At 41.8% G+C, this 20,021-nt stretch overlaps 1 protein-coding gene across 2 annotated transcripts in view; it reads right to left on the reverse strand.

Moving 5' to 3' along the window:
* LOC131228497 (uncharacterized) overlaps positions 1-18,432 on the reverse strand; it is a 134,357-nt gene extending 115,925 nt beyond the window's left edge. The window contains exons 1-3 of one of the 2 annotated variants that reach the window (XM_058224179.1): positions 18,149-18,432; positions 14,894-15,007; positions 8,178-8,281 (exon numbers count right to left, since the gene is read on the reverse strand). In XM_058224179.1, coding sequence (XP_058080162.1) covers positions 8,178-8,281; positions 14,894-15,007; positions 18,149-18,310 — 380 coding nt within the window. In that variant the 5' untranslated portion in view covers positions 18,311-18,432. The remainder of the gene's footprint in view (positions 1-8,177; positions 8,282-14,893; positions 15,008-18,148) is intronic. The other variant, XM_058224178.1, reaches the window with a different exon arrangement.
* Between the last annotated feature and the right edge of the window lie 1,589 nt (positions 18,433-20,021).

Below are 20,021 nucleotides of genomic sequence, written 5' to 3' on the forward strand. Positions count from 1 at the left end.
AGTGGACCTAGTGTCCACCAATAAGAAGACCGGTATACCTTGCATATGCGTTGTGACTTCGAAAGCCGGTGGTGCCGTAACTGTCGTCTCAGATGCCTCAGTTGAAAGTGAGTGCACCCGAGCCTACTGTGAACGGTTCAACAGCGGTGCCAAAGGTCGCTAAGGCTGCCTGAATCGAGGGGCAGGTGGTCGAAAGGATGGATGTGTCGGTGCTGAACGCAGAGGTGGGGCTGAAATAGCTTGAGGAAGCTGACGGTTAATCCTCTGAGGCTGCGAGAAGCTGTTGTCCCTCATCCTAGTGAAGCAATGTGTCAGTGTGGCCTGGCCTCTTGCAGTAGGCGCACAATAAGTCCGGTCACCTCAGCTGAGTCAGGGGAGCCGGAAGTCTAGGAAGTGAATCTACATGAGGCCTCTTGCCAAGGAACGGCCTGTCGGCAACTCGGGTCGTCGCCTAGGAACTATAGGCCCACGAGTGCGGGATAACCTATCCCCGTCCTGCTCTGCTCGCAAAGACATGCCCACTAGCTCAGCATAGGTAGATATGCTGGCGCAACACATCTTCGAGTGTATTGTGGGTCGCAGGCCCTCAGAAAACCGCCGCATCCACATCGGCTAGTCTGCCAATATCAGGGGAGCATATCTGGCCAGCTCCGTGAATCGGTTCTCATACTCTGCTACCATCATCCCTCCCTGACGGAGGCCAAGAAACTCTCCTTCTCATGCCGGTACGTGAGAGAGAAATACTTCTCGTGGAAGCGCATCTCAAAGGCTTCCCACATCCACACAAAACCGGCAGCAATGGTCCTAAGGACGCTGTCTCACCATAAGCTGGCCTCCTTTTCGAACATGAAGATGACCAACTCCACCTGCTCTGCCTCAGTGCAGTGCAGCGGCCTTAGCATCTTAGAGATGCGAGCCAATACTAGGCCTCCTCGGGTCGGTGAGTACCCGCGAAAGTAGGAGGCCGCAAGCGCTGGAATCGCTCAAAATGGCCGCTAGCACCTGCATTCCCAGATGGGTGCATAGGTGAAGTAGGTGGAGTCGCCCCCATCGACTGAGTAAAGATACCAGACATGGAAGACAAAAACTGCTGCTGCTGCTGCATCAACAGCATCATCTGCTCTAGCCTATCAGGAGGCGGAGCGGACTGTGGTATGTAAGGCATCGAGGTAGACGCACGGTTCTGCTCAGGAACCGATGGTTTGACAAGTGCTACCACAGGTGGTGCCATAGGCGGTGTCATAGGCGTCGGCCCAACAGTGGGGCCAGTGGCCGGCTCAGAATTCGGCATAGTCTCGTGGATCGGACCCAAGCTGGGGTTCGTATGGCTATCGCTTAGGGGAGGTGCCCCATCAAACGATTCGCCCAGTGAGAGACGTGCCGAGCTCCGCGTGCTCTTAGGTGGCATCCCCTATTTACAACATAGGGTGCAACCCAGGTCAGATTCAGCATACTCACAGTTCAACTACACAGCATTCACATTAAGGCTCAAAGAAACTTCATGCATTTCATTTAACAAAATCGTCACAATACATAAGATGTAGTCTTACATGAATCATGACAGAAAAACGCATGTGAGCTAATACAATCAAGACTTCAAACCCTAAAACATACTATCAAACTACCACACTACTAAGCCTATCAAGACTACACATAGAAACAAGCAAACAAACAACAAACAAACTAGAAGACGACTATATGCACGACTAGTCGTCAGAGTCCGGCGATGGTGGAGGTGCATTCTTATCCTGCACACAGCACAGGATAGTCCTCAATGCACGAGACACCTTACTAAACTTTCGCTTTACGAAAGCCCAGGTCTCACCAACCTCTTGTTGCAGGGTAGCCTGGCCCTCCTCAAGTTGAGCCAAGCGGGCTTGTATAGCCGCCCGATCACTATCGCGTCTCTGTGCAGCACAAGGAGAGCCCTCATCAGTGTCTTGGGCCTCCTCTTCTTCCTCTCCCTGCTCTTCTTCTATTTCATCTCTACCTTCTTCATCACTCTCTTCCTCTTCACTTTCCGTTTCATCCTCTCTCGTCGAGTCGGGCTTGACACTATCATGGCCCAATCTCCATGTTGTTGAGAGTGGTGTCATTGATGAAATGGATCGGCACAGGAAGTTTTGCACCAAGTCTGTAGGCGAATTCACGTGCAAGCTTGCATATAAGTAGGCCAAAGGGGAGTGAAATGGACGTCCTGGAAGAGCGCGCAGTCTGCACTATTTGTAGCAGCACATACGTAGGCACGCACAGCTTCTCTCCCTGCCCAGCTTGGTACAGAAAGTCTACCATCAGGCGTGTGCACTCGCTGCGATTGCTCCACCTGGGGTATACGTTGTACGTGAAGATGTGGTGGAGCAGGCGGAAGTCGTCGGTCATATTGGATGACAGGAGACTATTGTTTGAATTCCAGTGGGCCAGTTGGCCACAAAGGAATCGCGTGCGGTGATCTCTTTCACGTGCACTCCGAAGATTCTTCTCACTAGCATGGACCTCGCCAAGCGGCACTCCCATAAGTCGGGCTATCAAGCCAGCATTGACTGTGAGAACTCGCCTTCCCACAGGAAATTTGAACTGCAAAGGCTCCAGCGTTGGCTCCCGAATGTGCGCGTAGAAGGCTCGGACAATGTTCACGTTCGCACGACACTTGCCCTCAAATACCGGACCCCACCCGGCCTTGACCAGGCGGTCCATCACCAGATATTCTCCAAAGAGCTTCTCGTCCACGTGTGCTTCAAAAAGAACCCTATGGCCCTGGAATCGTCCATGGGACAGATCCGCCAGTAGGGCCCTCTCGAGGGGAGCCTGGGGATCGAGGTCCCGCTTTGTCTTTATCTCTCGATTGATGCTTGCACTAACGGTGGCGCCTCTCAGTCTCCTTGAACGAGTAGGGCGACTAGGCCTGGCCTCATCCGTAAGAGCCCTCTTCTTCCCCATGAGGGAAAGGAGTGTGGAAAGTGAAAATAGGGCCGTCACAAGCTCAAAAAGAGCCATTGGAGAGGAATAAAATGGATAAATAGGATGGGTTGTTGGATCCCAAGATTTTTGAGGCACAAAGTGGTGTTGGTGTGCTCAAAATGAGAGGAAATGAAGGAAGTAGGAGAGGGGTTTTGGTAATAAACGGTGGAGGGGCGTCAGTATTATAGGAAAATGAGAAAATGGGAGAATGGAGGGGAGATTCAAGAGAGGAAAAGGGTTTTTGGATAGAAAAGAAAGCTTGGAGGGGTGGGAAATGAAAGAGGGGAGAAATTGAAACAAATAGGAGGGGTCTTACATGATTCCGTGGGCCCCACAGCGTCCCACCTGCATTGGCCAGCCCGACCCATGCTAGCCCGACAGGCCCGGTGCACCCGACCGGCGATGCCATCGCCGATCCAGCAATGCCATCGCCGCACATGGGGTGCCAAAAACATGCAGGGTCCACTCTGAGTCCCCCCGATTTGAACGATTTTGGCCCCGAAGTCCGTTCGAGTCATTTTGGGTCCTATCTCATGTACATTCGCGTTTTCCGGGTCATTTGGGGTTGGAATAGGTTAAATCTTCGTCTAAACCCGTCAATTGCAGGTCTAGAAGTGATCCGGGATCGCCTCAAGTGATCACGGGTGTGTACGGGCCCGCTCTGGCGGTCGATCTCGGTTAATTTCGCCGATTGGCGAAACTGAGAATCCTATGCCTGTTCCTACCTCCTTGACAGCTGGCTTGTCACCAACTCGGCTGGGCAGGGACTCACCCCACCTCGGGAGATAGAGCATCCTCGCTCTGATACCAACTTGTAACGCCCTGAAAATCGGGGGTCGAGCATAGACTCAACTCCCGAGTTTCAACGCATCACTTATGCAACATAGATAATGATAATTAAATGTTGTCCGTATTAGTGTCTTAAACATGAATGGGATTATACCAAAACATCATATCATACTCCAGGGACAAATTAAAGTGCGTTAGCGGAAGACTGTGATGTGTATATAAACTGTACAAAAGTAATAGCAAGCCCTCAGAGTATGAATGTCACTAGGTTAAATAATTACAAGTTTAATTCAAAATATACAAAAATCAAAATGTGTAATGTTCTCTATCCAAGACCCTATAGCCCCGACAGCGCAACTCCAAGCCTACATAGACCCGTCAGAGAGTTGCATATAGGAGAACTCATCATCGCAATAGTCCGGCTCTGTTACATAAGCATCGCTATCACCTGCAGCTAAGACAGAATCTGGTTGGTGTGTACAACACCGTCCCAGAACGTGGGAGTGAGTGATCAACTCAGTCGAACTATGAAGCAAAGGTTAACATGTTATCAATTCAGTCAAGTAGTAATGATAAAGCAGTACAACATTCATGTCCTAAGTACTCTTGTTAATGCAAGAATGGTATGTTATAATGATGCATGCCCTCGCCTGCACTCGACAACATCTTACGATCGCGGCATGCACCACTCCCAGTAAACGTGCACTTCCTCGCCAAAGCACCGTGCAATGCGATGCATGATCGTGTTATCCAAGTTCTTAGTTAGCCCTTTTTGATACAACAGGATTGAAAAGTTAAGGCACCTCCCTTTATATTATATACCCAAACATTGATCCATCTAGGGTCGTCACTCCTAGTCATTCACATACGATAGATGATTCCAAGTCGCCACAGAGAGGCTTGTCACCTTAGTGCAGGTCTGGTTTATACTCTAGTTTACTACGGAGAGGCTCGTCACTTCAGCGTAGTTTAGAGTATGCTCAAGGTTACTATGAGAGGCTCGTCACCTGATCGTAGGTCGATAGCACGAATACAGTGTCTCATACCACCGTATTCGGCTCACGAGTCTAGGTTGCTCACTGGACATTACAAAGAGGCTCGTCACCCTAGTGTTGACCGACAGCTCGACCACGGTATCCCATACCACCATGCCCGACTCATGAGTCTTAGAGGATCATGGTATCAAGGTTAAACGGGTTTTCAATAGTGAGTTTGGTACGTTAGATTCAAGCAGTAGCGTCCATACATGGTGAACATACATCGGGCAATCGGGTTACTTGACAAGCTCGACTGGTATGAGCATACGTCGAGCCGATCGACATAGACCGCGTAAGCACTCCGCGTGGCCTAACCACTGTCGACTAGCAGCATATGACTCGGATTCATCAGGCGTGTCTGTCGTGGCTAAGTAGTATGGCCACTTATCGTAAACCATTACTGATTGCCTGGACTACATCATAGCCTCAATCACATTCCAAACAATAGCATTCACATTAAGTCAAACAGCATGTGGCAACTGAACTCAAATACAAATCTCATATGAGCATTTCAACAAACACATAGGGTACATGTTAGCATACATAGGTATTTCAGTCATAAAGCACGTAGTAGCGATGTAGGTTACATAAAGGAAACTATAGCCATAGTTAAGGGAATTAAGAATCCTATCTCAACACCCTTATTACCTACATTTAAACAAACATTTCCTCATTCAGGCATTTTATCAAACACTTAGCCTACACATATTACACACATGTAATAGACTAGTTACAACATACATCCCGGCAAGCCCCTTTTACAAAAGAGTTGCCACATACACAACAAGCATATATCCATAGCTAATAATCATGGCAAGCACAAATACAAATTCCATATTCATTCAGACATATCAACAAACACGTAGAATACACTATATTCAACATAGTTCATATATATGTGTAAAGTGCAGGAAACATCGTATCTAAGCATGTGATAGTATTCAAGTCAGTCATAAATCATTAGCTGACATTGAAAGCCTTGAAAACCGTAACCTAAACATTTATACTCCGCACCTTTTGCCGGTAAACTTGTAACGAACTCAGTTCGTTCTCTAATTTGTCGTCTACGGCACAACGGCAACCTAAAGTATGAAATAGGTTAGCTAATTCATCATTCACTCTATTTGAAACCCTAAAACAAATTAGGGTTAGGTTTTCTTACCCAAAAACGGCGTCAAAATCGCTGGTACAGCGATACAGATGTGGTGGTTAAGTACGTGGAGCGAGGGGATTGAGTCCCAGAAACAAACTCCAGCTTTCTCTCTCACTTTCTCTCTCTTTCCTTCTCTTTTCTCTCTCTTCTCTCTCTTAGGGTTAGGAATTCGTATGGAATGAGAGGGGTGGGTTTAGGCCTTTATATAGGCCCAGAACTGATGGGAATGGCCCCAGGGCCATGATATACTTAGGTTATAGCCAAAAGTGGACTGTTCCGATCCAACGGAGCTGGTCTGGAGGCCCCTTTTCCACATGTGATGGGGACATCACGCGCACTCACGCCGCCCCCCTACGCACGTACATACGTAGAAGGAAGACCCCACCATCGATCTGGCTCGATGACGACGTCCAAGGAGGGCATCCTAGCTAGAAGTCAAGTTTTGGTTCAGAAAAGTGGCCCGATAGTCAAGAAAAGCCCACCATGGGATCTCATGATCGTGGCCCACTCGTCGGATTGGTTTTATATTTTAGGTTTTGCTTATTGTTATTATTTAGAACATCGTGAACGCTTTAGATTTCCTTGTTTGGTTTTTATTTTAGTTTACTTCATCGCCAAGTAATTGGTGTCGCACATGGTGCGAGTTTTTGGGTATAGGGTTCTCCCTATAAATAGGCACCCCTTGTAGTTCTTTTGATTGATTGAAGTTAATAAAAAAATTCCTGCTTTATTTTTCTGCTCTCTTCGTGAGTTGTGGAAGAATTCAAAAGTGGGTGCGAAGCCCTCCCTTTTTGAAGGGCTAACTACCGTGGTGCGAAGCCACATCGATCCCAATTTACCCCCATCTTCCATCATCTTTTTTCCATCTTCTCTCACCATCCGTACTTCGAATTTGTCCTTTTATTGCATCAGATTTTTTCATTACAGCAGGTTTCCAGATTTCGGCCCGCAGGCGAGCTGAAACTTCGGCGAAGCACCAGATTTGGGAGTTTTGGAGTCCATCCCTAGCCGACCAGAGCCAAGGTGGCCTTTTTCTGAATAGTGGGCCCCGCACACGTGCGGCCTGGATCACACGCACGTCCGTCTGGGCCATTGTTGTTGTGCACACGTGGGATCATCTTTTGGCTCAGGTTTTTATCCTCTTTTATCCTCTCATAGCCGTTTTTCAAGAATCCTAACCCTAGATTACATGATCCTTAATTGATTTTCCCCTTTTTATCACCTTAAGGTTCCTTGAATTGAAATTAGGGAATCCCTTAGATTAGGGACTGATTTTTATGCATGAGTAGTTGATTTTATTTCCCTTTGACGTCGTTTGGTTTATAATTTTTATTGGTCCAGTCCTAGCCTGTGTCGGCTTGGACCCGCATAGATTCACCTTTAATTGAATGTTTGGATTTTCATGTGGGATGTGGAATTTGTGTGATTGTTTCTGAATTGGTGTGATATAAGCCTGAAATCTTGCATATCATATTTAAATTCACGTCCTGCATCAACATGTGGTTGGACTTAAGCTTCCTGACATTGGATCTAGGTCAGGCTAAGACTTCGGTCCGATCAGGTTTACAGATCGACCGCGGAGGACCAGTTTCAGTTCAACGGTCACCGGTACTCGATCAGGGCCACAAGTGCACTGACATGTGTTGGAAATTTTCCCTGATCCGAGGGTGTAATTGGGTCAGATTCCGACGGTCTGAATCCTTAGATTTGGCCTGCAAGTGAAACGACTCAATTCACTTAAGTCCCAGTTCATTTCCTAAAGATATTCGCGTTTCTCACACACTTCGCTCCGGGCTCAAGTTGTGCGTTTCTGGATACAATTAGGACTTGATTTCCGAGATAATGGTCAAGTCCAACATAGCGGTCATAACCGTATGGTTTCATAGTAATCAGAGTTTCGATGCGCGGTCCAGGTCCGATACGGAGTCTCAAGGTGCTCCTGAGAGCAACCGGGTTTAGAGATTGATTCTAGATTTCAGGGTAAAGTAGCGTTAATGATTCTACACGTTTTGGGTCTTGCAGATCATATTTAAAGTGATTAGTACTAATTTCACAGGTACTCTAGTTTAGCACTAGCTAATTCTCGTCTAATTTCTAAAGAATTTGGTCTTGAGTGATTTCTGCCTGAGGTGATACTCAGGTCTTTGTACGGATTTTTCCGAGACGTTACACCCTTCCACTGAAAAAATAAATTTAATTTGGAAATGACACTACTTCCACATGGAAAGAAAGGAAGAAACCTCAGACAATCGGAAGAAGAAACTGATGGGCAACAACTGCATTCATATTTCCACAGCCCTATTCGGTGAAGGCCCCTTGTCGTCAAGAAGGAACATCGTGTCACCTGCTTCGCACAGACATACTAAAACATTAAACACCAAAAGGATAAGGGCAACAACCAAATCAGTCAATTATAAACAAAATCTCATAGTCAATCAGAAAACCTAATGCAAGTGCACATGTAAAATAAAGTACTTTGTGTAATATAATGTGCAACGAATAAATGAGCTTCGTTGCAAGTTCCAACCTAGGTGAGAGTTTCATATTCTTGTCATAGGATGACAAATATTACATAATAAGAAACATAATGCATATGTCAGGCCAAGGAACTACGATGTTAAAGCACCTGCACTTATGGCTTATTACTTATCATCACAACTCCCCCACTCAAGCTAGTGCATGTATATTGATCAGGACCAATTTATCAAAATCCTGTTACGGTGGTATGTTCCAAATTGACTTGTGGAACAATTCAGCGACCAAATGCTGATACTCCCACTATGGAGGACATATTTACTTTTGAGTTTGAGTGTCTTTTTTAGAGGAGGAATAGATAATGATATGCTATGATTGTACAATGAAGGACCAAACTAGTAGAGAAGTGGAATGCAGCGGTGCAGCGTAGTCGCTTTTTTCCCTTCTTTTGTTTTTTTGAAAGTGATGATTTTATTAATCGAAGAACAAGAAAAGACTAACGTGGCAGGTGTCATTAACTAAAAAACAGCTTGATCATCACTTTTCATGCCATGAGAAATGACACCCACACCCAAGTTCCAGCATAAATTTCTTTAGCAAATATCATTTTCCAAGAAGTATGGGCCATGATTCTACATTTTGCTTCAGCACTCAATAGCCATTATAAGATAGTCAATGGAAATGAAGATGCAAAAAGAGGAAGATATTAGGATCTATGGAGCCTAATCATCAGAGATGTACTTTCATCCAGCCAGCACTTTTGGGCAATTTCGTAATTTCACATGAAGTTTTATGTAAACCCTAGTTCTTTTAGGGAATATATATTTTATCATGAGAGAGAGAATCAGTCATTGTATTAAGAGTTGCTTCTTCATTTTATTTTTTATTTTTTTAACATATGGATCGGTGTGAATCCATGGCCGTCCCGAAAGGGAACCATGTAAATCTCTATGTTGTGGTGTGCATCTTTTCTCTATTTTTCTTTTGATTTCAATATTGTTGTGTGTGTGATCAAGAAGAGATCTCTTCTCCCAACAACTGGTATTATAGCTCTTGGTTTGAGTGGGGGCAATGTCGGAAGAAGGAAAGGTAAGGATTGACAAGTTCAATGGTTCGAACTTCAGCTTCTAGAAGATGTAGATAGAGGATTACCTCTATCAGAAGGATCTCTACTTCCCCCTTGGAGGAAAATTAAAGAAACCAGAGAAGATGTCTAACAGCAACTAGGATGTACTTAAGAGAGGCTCTAGGAACGATTTGACTTTCTCTAGCGAAATCTATTGCATTCAATATCTCGTAGGAGAAAACTAGAAAAGATTTGATGGCAACCCTATCAAGGATGTACGAAAAACCATATGTTTCCAACAAAGTTCATCTGATGAAGAGGTTGCTCAATATGAAGATATCTTATAGCGGAAACGTGACTAAGCATATCAATAAATTCGACACAGTCACAAGCCACTTGGAGTCCATATGCCTCAATTTTGATGATGAAATTAGAGCTCTTCTGATCTTATCAGGATTACCAAAAAGTTGAGACAGTTTGGTGGTAGCCATGAGTAATTCTACTGGATTAGCAAAGTTGAAGTATGATGATGTTATAGGCCTCATTCTAAGTGAGGAATCTCGAAGGAAAGCATTAGGATCTTTAGGTGAAATATCAGGGAATGCTCTGAATGCTTAAGAAAGGGGAAGAAGACCAAACAGAGAAAACAAAAATCATGGTCAATCGAGATCAAAGAAGAATAGATCATCCAAGCCTCCACAAAGATAGAGTGATGGTTGATGGAATTGCGGCAAAAAGATGCACATGAAGTGGGACTGTAAAGCTCCGAAGAAACAATAAGAAAACAGTAATTAGGGAGGTAAAGACTCTGTAAACATCTCTGATGAAAATATTTCTAAAACCCTAATCTATCTTTTGATACTCGTAATTATTCTTAAGTAATAGATTATGGTGCCTCGTTTCATACTACTTCAAGTAAGGATATTCTTCATAACTATGTGCAGGGCAATCTCGAGAAAGTCTATCTGAGAGATGATGAACCTGTTGTGTTGTTCGAAAGAGAGACGTTCAGATAAAATAGTTGAATTGGACAGTATTGAAGTTGAAAGATGTTAGGCATGTTCCAATCTAAAAAGGAATTTGATCTCAGTTGGCCAGCTTGCGGATTCAAAACACATGAGGACTTTCACTAGTGATTCATGAAAGATCACAAAGAGGGCTATGGTACTAATTGCTTGGGGTAAGAAAGAAGGCACTCTTTACTTGACTTTCAGCTCTAACAGTTCCATTGCAGTTGCATCATCAGGGGTGGACACACGTATATGGATCACAAACTTGGGCACATGGGAGAAAAGGGGATAACGGTTCTACTTTCAAAAGGGAAACTATTAGGGTTAAAATCTATTGATCTAGACTTTATGAAGATCGTATCTATGACAAATAGAGGTCAGAATGACTTCAAAGTTGGAGTGGTTGGAACCAGTTCACACTGATGTGTGGGGACTAGCTAAGGTATCCTATGTTGGTGGTTATTTTTATTTTGTTACATTTATTGATGATGTTACTAGAAATTTGTGAGTTTATTTCTTGAAGCATAAATCGAAAGTATTTGATGTGTTCGAGAAATGAAAAGCTTTGGTTGAGAATGAAACAGGTCTAAAGCTAAAGTGTCCTAGATCAAATAATGGGGGAGAGTACTACGACAACAAGTTTGAGGAGTATTGTGTGGGAATCAAGAAACAGAAAACGACTCCAAGAACACCATAGCAAAAATGGTGTAGCTGAGTGATGAACAGAACCATTCAATGGGGGAGAGTACTGCGACAACAAGTTTGAGGAGTATTGTGTGGGAATCAAGAAACAGAAAACGACTCCAAGAACACCATAGCAAAAATGGTGTAGCTGAGTGATGAACAGAACCATTCAGGAGCATGCAAGGCGCATGAGAATCCATGCTGGATTGCGAAAACTGTTTTAGGTAGATGTCGTACATATTGCAACTTACTTGATTAATAGAGGACCCTCAATTGCTTTGGGTGGTGAATTGCTAGAGGAAGCATGGACTGGAAATGAGTAAACTTGTCCCATTTAAAGGTATTTGGTTTTATCTCTTATATCCATATCAATTCTAAAAATAAGACCAAGCTTGATCCTAAGTCTAGAAGGTGTACATTCATTGGATATGGCCTTAATGATTTTTTGTTATCGATTTTAAGATGTTGAAGATTAAAAAATCATTAGGAGAAAGGATGTATTTAATGAAATTGTCATGTATAAGCATAAGTTGGAATGACATGAAGAGAAAATTGAACATGATAAGTTTGTAGAACTTGATGAGATACTTAATAAGGATGTTTTAAGGCCCCAAGATGAAAATTTACAGGCAGAACCTCAAAACCATATTCCTGTGAGGAGATCATCTAGGGTTAGCAAACCCACAGTTCATTATTCTCCTTCTTTGCATTAATTATTACGAACTGATAATGGTAAACCAAAATGTTATGAAGAGGCTTTGCGAATTGAGACCAGGAACAATTGGAAGCAGGCTATGGATGATGAGATGAATTCTCTAATATCAAACCAAACATGAGACCTAGTCCAACTACCCAAGGGAAAGGTAACTTTGCATGATAAGTAGGCTTATATATTGGAAGAAGAGCATAACGGTACTAAAAGATTCGAGGACAGGTCGATTGTGAAAGGTTTTCAACAGAAGGCAGGTATTGACTACATTGAAATATTTTCTCCTGTTGTTAAGATTTCCACTATCAAGTCTAAGCATTGTAGTTGTGGAGGATCTACATTTAAGAGCAGTTAAATGTAAAAACAGTTTTTCTTCTTGGTGATCTTGAAGAAGACATTATATACATCAGCTACAGAAATATGATGCACCTAATAAAGAGAACATGATATGTAAACTCAAGAAGAATTTTTATGATTTGAAACAGGCTCCAAGACAGTGGTATAAGAAGTTTAACAGTTTTATGTCCACTAATGGCTTTAAGAGATGCCATGTTAATCATTATTGTTATTTCAAGAAACTTGAAATTTTGTATCTGATACTTCTTTTGTATGTAGACGATATGTTTGTTGCAAGGTCAAGCATGCATGAGATTTCAAATCTCAAGGAACAATTGTCTAAGGACTAAGGAGTTTGCAATGAAGGATCTGGGTGCTACAAAACAAATCACTAGCATAAGAGTCGGCAAAGACAGAAGAACAGTAAGTTACAATTACCACAGGGTCAAGCATGCATGAGATTTCAAATCTCAAGGAACAGTTGTCTAGGGAGTTTGCAATGAAGGATTTGGGTGTTACAAAACAAATCATTGGCATAAGAATCAACAAAGACAGAAGAAATAAGAAGTTAAAAATACCACAGGCTAAATATGTTGCAAAACTACTCAAACAATTCAACATAAAAGATGCTAAGCCAGTTAGCACTCTCTTGGCAAGCCACTTCAGACTCTCAAAGGAACAGGGTGAAGCAACGCAAGAAGAACGTGACTACATGGCCAAGGTTCCATATGCATCCACCATTGGCAACTTAATGTACATCATGGTTTGTATAAGACTAGATATTGCTCATGCAATGGGAGTTGTCAGCACGTTTATGAATAACCCAGAGAATGAGTATTGGGAAATTGTCAAATGGATTTCCAGGTACTTGAAAGGTACTACTGATGTAGCGTTGTGCTATGGAGGGTCAAAAATAAGTTTACAGGAATATGTTGATTAAGATTTGGCAAGAGATATTGATAGCAGAAAGAGCACTATGGAGCATGTGTTCACTTTGGGCAGTGCAGCAATTACTTGGGTCTCATAGTTATAAAAGATTGTTACCATCTCAACGACAAAAGCAGAGTATGTGGCTACAACAGAGTCTCGCAAGGAAATGGTATGGTTATAGGCTCTCATGGAGGAGTTAGGTAAGAAGCAAGAAAATTATAAGTTGTACAGTGACGGTCAAAGTGCAATTCATCTAACAAAGAACTCAACCTTCCATTCAAGAATCAAGCATATGACATCAAATGTCATTTCATATGATCTCTTTTAGAGGATGCATAATTTACTTTGAAAAAAATTCACACAAATCAAAACCCTGCAAATATGTTGACTAAGGTGGTCACCAGAGAGAAACTAAAGTCATTCACATTGAGTTCTCTATGGAGGCATGGCCTTTTTCCAATGTAGCATATTTAATGGGAGATTGCATGTGATCAGTATCCAAGTAGGAGATTGTTAGGATTTGTGGAGCCTAATCATCAGAGATGTACAGTTCACCAACCAGCACTTTCGCAGGTCATAGAGAGCAGCACCCCCTTACTTGGGGGTCCAAGGGTGTAGCTCCGGGCTTGGAGGGCAATTTCATAATTTCACATGGAGTTTTATGTAAACCCTAGTTCGTTTAGGATAAAAATAAATTTTGTCGTGAGAAAGGAAGCCATCACTGTATTGAGAGTCGCTGCTTCTTCTTTTTTTCTTTTCTTTTCCTTTTTTTTTAGCATAGTGGATCGGTGTGAATCCATGGACATCCCAAAAGGGAACCACGTAAATCTCTATGTTGTGATTTGCATCTTTTCTTTGTTTTTCTTTTGATTTCGATATTGTTGTATGTGTGGTCGAGAAGGGATCTCTTCTCCCAATAGAAAAAAACTATGGAGAAAGATACTTCTCTTCTATTTCCTATATTGATCTTATGACTTCTTTACAATAGGTTATATGAGACTGGCAAGGTAAGTTTACATAAAATCCCCTTACAAAAATATATATACAAAATGGAAGTTCTGCCATGTTGTACCAACTTTGCTATACATTTTATTTTTTTTTAAGAAAAAAAAAAATAAATAAAAAAAGAAGAGGAAGAAGGCAAATAAAGAAAGAAAGAAGGAAAGAAGGAAATGCCGTTTGTTCCTTAACACTCCCTCTCAGAGAAGCCTTGCGAAAGACAACTGCACCGTGACAAAGTATTGATCTTCACATAGACCTAGTAGAGGTAAAAGAAATCTACAAAGTAATTGTAACATCATGGAGAAAATCATCAAATGGGTACAAGCCTCCTTTAGACATTATGATCACTAGATCGTAATAACCTCTTAAAGGTCATGCAACAATGAGGTTTTTAATTACCCTGATAATTTTAAATGTAGACTACCATCAGCATCATCATAACCTTGTCCCAGCTATCTGGGGTCGGCTCTCAAGATAGCAAAAGTTTCGCCGCTGGTTGACCACCTGACATCAACCATCCTCCATTACCTTAGTTTCTGGCACAATGCTACAAGGATGAATTTTTAATAATAGAATACTACCAGGAAATTTAAAATATGCAACAAAGAATTAATTCAGCAATGAAAAATTGATGTAGAACATACAATTTTCAAGCTATGAAGTAATAAAAATAAAATGAGCAGTGAACCTTAAAAGCAAAGTTGGAACTTATCCGGCAACAACAACAACCAAATATTCAGTCACCTGGAGAGTGGTGTCTCCAGAGAATGTAAATGGGAAATCATGCAAGGCATCTGCACATCTCATTTGTTTTTCGAATCTTGCACATTCGCCTTTATGATCATTCCAATGTGAAATCTGGAAACAAATAAAAACAAATTTAGTAGAGCTTGCATCACGCTCTTGAAATTTTCATCAGAATCAATTATTTCTCAACATGGCATAAATGCATAACTAAGAGGAACTGTTGGGTGCCAATGCATCAGGATATGAATAGTGTCCTGATATGCTATTCCCTACAGGTGGAGCAACGACCCAAACCCTTGAAATTATGGGCCAACTATCGATGAGGGATCCTCCAAAGTTTTGCAAATTGGAAAATCCTGACCCTTAGATAGGTACATTCTAAGTTTTGACTGTCATTAAGGTAGACTATTAACATAAGATCCATTTTGTTCTACAGTTTGAATAATCTTGAATATTCTTCCTCCTTGTTACTCGAGATGGAAACAAATGGTACACAATATCCAACAAAAGAAAGAGGTGCTTGCTTTTTTTTCTTTCTTTCTTTTTTTTTTCTTTTTTCACTTTTTTAGTCTTTTGGTAAAAGTTCCAGAGGTCATAATACATTCATATTTTACTTTATTTTGAAAGATGGTTATTAAGATAGCTCCAAGCAATTCTATCAAGGCCTCCCATCAATAGGTACCACAATGTCAAGCTTATTACAAGCTTTATAAAGATACCAGATCTTTACCAGTTCATCAGAGAAACTGAATACTGCAACTAGTATTTGTCTTTGGAAAATGAGGCCCTTCAGCAAATTATTAACTACGATAAGTCATCCCTAATCAGTCCACAAAGCCACAAGGAACTAAGAGTCTGACACCAAGACGACTTCAACAAAATACATCCATAAGGGAATACAGCATAGTGGCCGACAAAAGATCAAACAAAATCATGATCATAAGTTCACTGGGGAAATGGTGGCACCAACTGTGAGATGTCACAACACAACCAATTCAAAACACATGGTTATATAAGATGCCAAAATCTCATTCCCACCTTGGTTGACATTGACAATCAATTCCAGTACAATACTCGTAAGAGGAAGAAACAAATGTCAATGGAGAACAATATATGAAAACTCCAAGCACAAAAGGCACTCGAACAACTATTATGGTATATTCTTAAAATTATAATGTGTGTGTGTTCATTCTCTAAGTACTTGTATTTGTGTGTGTGTGTGTGTGTGTGTGGTTATTCTCTAAGTACTCGTATTTATAACCGCCTAAACAACCCTAAAACTAAAGTTTCTGATCCTAGAGTACTCTTTATTCAACTTCATATCAAGCTAGTATTAAAACCTGTTATACTCCAAACTAGATTTCAAATCTCTCACAGAACTAATGATCTTCAATATCTTTTCAAAAACCAAACCCAGTCCTCTTAAAAGCAACTCAAACATCTACAGCAAAGAACTAGACTAACTAGAGACTTCTGACCCAAGTTAACTTGCTAATTAATTTAACTCAAGAACCAACTTGTACTCAACGACTAATTAAGAAAACCAATTAAAATAATAATAAAGCACGCAACCAGAGGCTTTGCACAGTACATGCATATTTTCCATTCTAACCAGTGGGACCATGCTTCTGTAATCCAGACCATTGGTCAGCTGACTCTGTTATTGATGGACTATCCCATAAAATCTACCTGATAGTATGATGGTAATTTATGGCCTAGACAGCTAATAAGAGAAATAGAAAAATAGTCACATTCAAATAAAATAAAAATCAGAAGTTGGTGGCCATGATCTTCCAACCTTTGAGATTTTTTGAGCAGGGAGACACAAAATCTCGATGGTAATTAAACCATGGGGCACCACTTGTCACTTGTCAGCATTAGAAACTTGCTACAATGTGTTGTAACTCAGAACCATTGAGATTTTTTGAGCAGGGAAACAAAAAATGTTGATGGTAACTTGTCGGCATTAGAAACTTGCTCCAATGTGTTGTAACTAAGAACCTTTGAGATTTTTTGAGCAGGGAGACAAAATCTCGATGGTAATTAAACCATGGGACACCACTTGTCACTTGTCAGCATTAGAAACTTGCTGCAATCTGTTGAAACTCAGAGGATGTGTTGAGCACTGAACTCTCATGGCTCAATTGGATGTGGTATTGAATTGAATTGCATTTCTTAATTTAATAAACTGGAAATACCTTAATTATAATTTCCTTCCTTGGCATTCATACTGAGCAGCTGAGGTGATTTTATTGTCTTTTTTTGGGATCGTTTGGATGCCTGTAAATGGTTTAAGTGGTAAATGGTTTACAATTTACAGGTGTAAACCATTTACAGCCTGTCGTGTTTGGCTGTAAGTTGTTAATGATTTACAGGTAAATGATTGTCTGTGGTCAGATAGCCTATAAATTGTTTAAGTCCTGTAAATGGAGAGCCAATTGTTTAAAATATAGCCGTTAGGCTGTAAATGGAGAGCCTGTAAATGAAATCCCACCTTTTTGCCTGTAAATGGTATGGGGGTAAATGTTGTAAATCATTTACAGCCTGTAAATGATTTACAAATAAAAGGTCATCCAAACACAGAGTGTAAATTATTTCCCTGTCAATCATTTACAACTTGCCCAATTTACAGGCATCCAAACGGCCCCTTAGTCAAAGTGGAGAGAGAGGCAATGACAACTCAAGGGCTACTTCCTAACTATAATACTAGGAAATACAAGCGGTTCTTATCATAATCTCTTTATGAATTAAACTGAATGTTCACAATTCCCTCCAATCGTGAATGCAAACGTGACCAGAGCATAACAAAGTAGGAGTGGCAAAGTGCATCCAAACATAGGATTCATGTGGAGGATTTGGGCTCCAAATTGCAGTAATCCCACTGTGAATGCAATTTAAGGGATACTTCCTCAGTTGTGAATGCTACAGAACAACATTGAGTCGAGTGCATCTTTGGACGCAAAAGAGTAATGAATTCTTAAAGCCCAGTGAAGTGGGACTAACCAAATTGTGATATAATACACAATATTGAGGATATGGGCCCCAAATTCAAATTATTTAGCATTATAGTCAGTGCAATTTAGGGTTGCATCCTCAGTGTGATTCCTATGATGTGCATCCAAGCGCAGCCTGAATTTTTTTGATGTCCACCTGCTAAAACTGAATGTTCGCTGCGCTTGTGCAACCAAACGCAGCCTAATAAAGAGAGAGAGAGAGAGAGAGAGAGAGAGAGAGAGAGAGAGAGAGAGATGCCTGGTGAGAGCGAGAACAGTAAGCGACGGCTCCGCAGACGCCACAGCGTCTGGTAGCAGGTCCGGTGCAAGCTGTTGCTGTCCTTCCCCTTGCAGCGCATTCCATCCTTGCCACCACCTCCCTCTCGTCTACCGGCTGCATCTTCATGCTGGTGGAAGTCATGAATGCTTTAATGGACCCGAACTGATTTCAACGGATCTGTTTCAAATTGTTTTCCCGTTTAGAAATCGGGTTCTGTCCCGGTCGATTAAAACCCGGTTGCGTGAATCCGGCGGATCCTCTGCCGTTGCGGAGCTTGTATTTGGAAATACACGAGTCGAATCGAGTCGAGCTTGACACAGCTCGACTCGGCTCGGCCACTTGCCGACCCCAGCTCAAACTCGGCTCAGTCAATAGCTCGGGCCAAGATGGAGCCGAGTTCACCTCTGCGGCATTTTCACAAACACATGAACTGCATCTCAAATTCTCACTGTTTGTAAAACAGCGGCAGCAGTTTTCACAGGTATTTCATCAAACACCTCATAGGCAACATGAAAATCAAGAAAAATGGGTATTTATTTCACATACTACCTTCCTTGCCACCAGTCGACACATGGTTGGGTTCTTTCATCAAATAGATGGTGAGCAACATCAATATCAAAGTAACCGGTCACCGAACTGGTTCAATCCGAGTTCGATTCGAGTTGGGTTCGGTCCGAGTCGAGTTGAGCTCGGCCAAGCTCGAACTCGGTTAAAAAAAATTTCCAACTCAAAAAGTCAGCTCGACTAGGCTCGAACTCAATTTCGAACCGAGTCGAATCAAGCTTTTTCGAGTCGAGTCAAGCCGAGCGAGCTAACCGAGCTAACTCTGCTTGTGTACAGCCTTATTTGGAATGTATTATGTTCCAAATCACAAATCAAGGCGATTCCCAATTCTCAATTGTGCTTGGCAGCTTGAACTCAGAATGCACTGGAATCCATATTTACAAGAAATTGATTTTGATTACTAAATTAATTTTAATATCCCTAGTTTTTTTTAAAGGTAAGTTTCTAGGCTTGAACCCAGATTACTCATCCTTGATTAATATCACTAATTAGTGTGCGTATGTGATATCGGGAATAATTATAATAAGCCATCAATTGATGTGACCAACATTTGGATTGTTTGAATCACTCTATAAATATAATTTTAGTGATGTGGCCGATAACTTAATCGTTTTGCCATTTGTATAATGGATTAAAAGCCAGTGACACCTTTTTATGCGTGCAACTCCCACCTTTAAAAAGGAGCCAAAATGTCATTTGATTTCAAATCAAGGTGATTTCCAATTCTCAATTATGCTTGGCAGCTTAAACTCTGAATTCACTGGAATTCATATTTACAAGATTGATTTTGATTACTAAATCAATTTTAATATTCCTAATTTTTTTCAAGGTAAGTACCTAGGCTTGAACCCAGGTTACTCATCCTTAATTAATATCACTAATTATTGTGTGTTATGGGTAAAAATGAGCTAGTCAAAAGTATGAGGTCGCCTCGAACATCTGTGAACATCGCATGGTCGGCCAACGCTAAGCATGATCAAGGAGCTCCTCAGTAACCCGAAAGTGATATTTTGTTGTACTTTTTTGTACGATGCCGAACTCTACCAAGGCCCCATCCATGTCCGAGCTAATGTTTAGGTTTCTAGAGAAGCCTCCGAGGCATGATCTCGTATACGACCGAGCATGCCCTGCTGGGAAGACTTGCGAGAGAGTTCCTGCATGGTACAATAAGATGAAGAGAATGGTCATCCTCGACTTCACTTATGTTCTACTAAGAAAGGGAGCTCGATCTCAGCACTCGGATGCTACATTCAGGGGTAGGTAGGCAGGTCGGCAACCTACTCGAATG

Source organism: Magnolia sinica, chromosome 16, assembly GCF_029962835.1.
Source record: "Magnolia sinica isolate HGM2019 chromosome 16, MsV1, whole genome shotgun sequence".
NCBI classification, from domain to species: domain Eukaryota; kingdom Viridiplantae; phylum Streptophyta; class Magnoliopsida; order Magnoliales; family Magnoliaceae; genus Magnolia; species Magnolia sinica.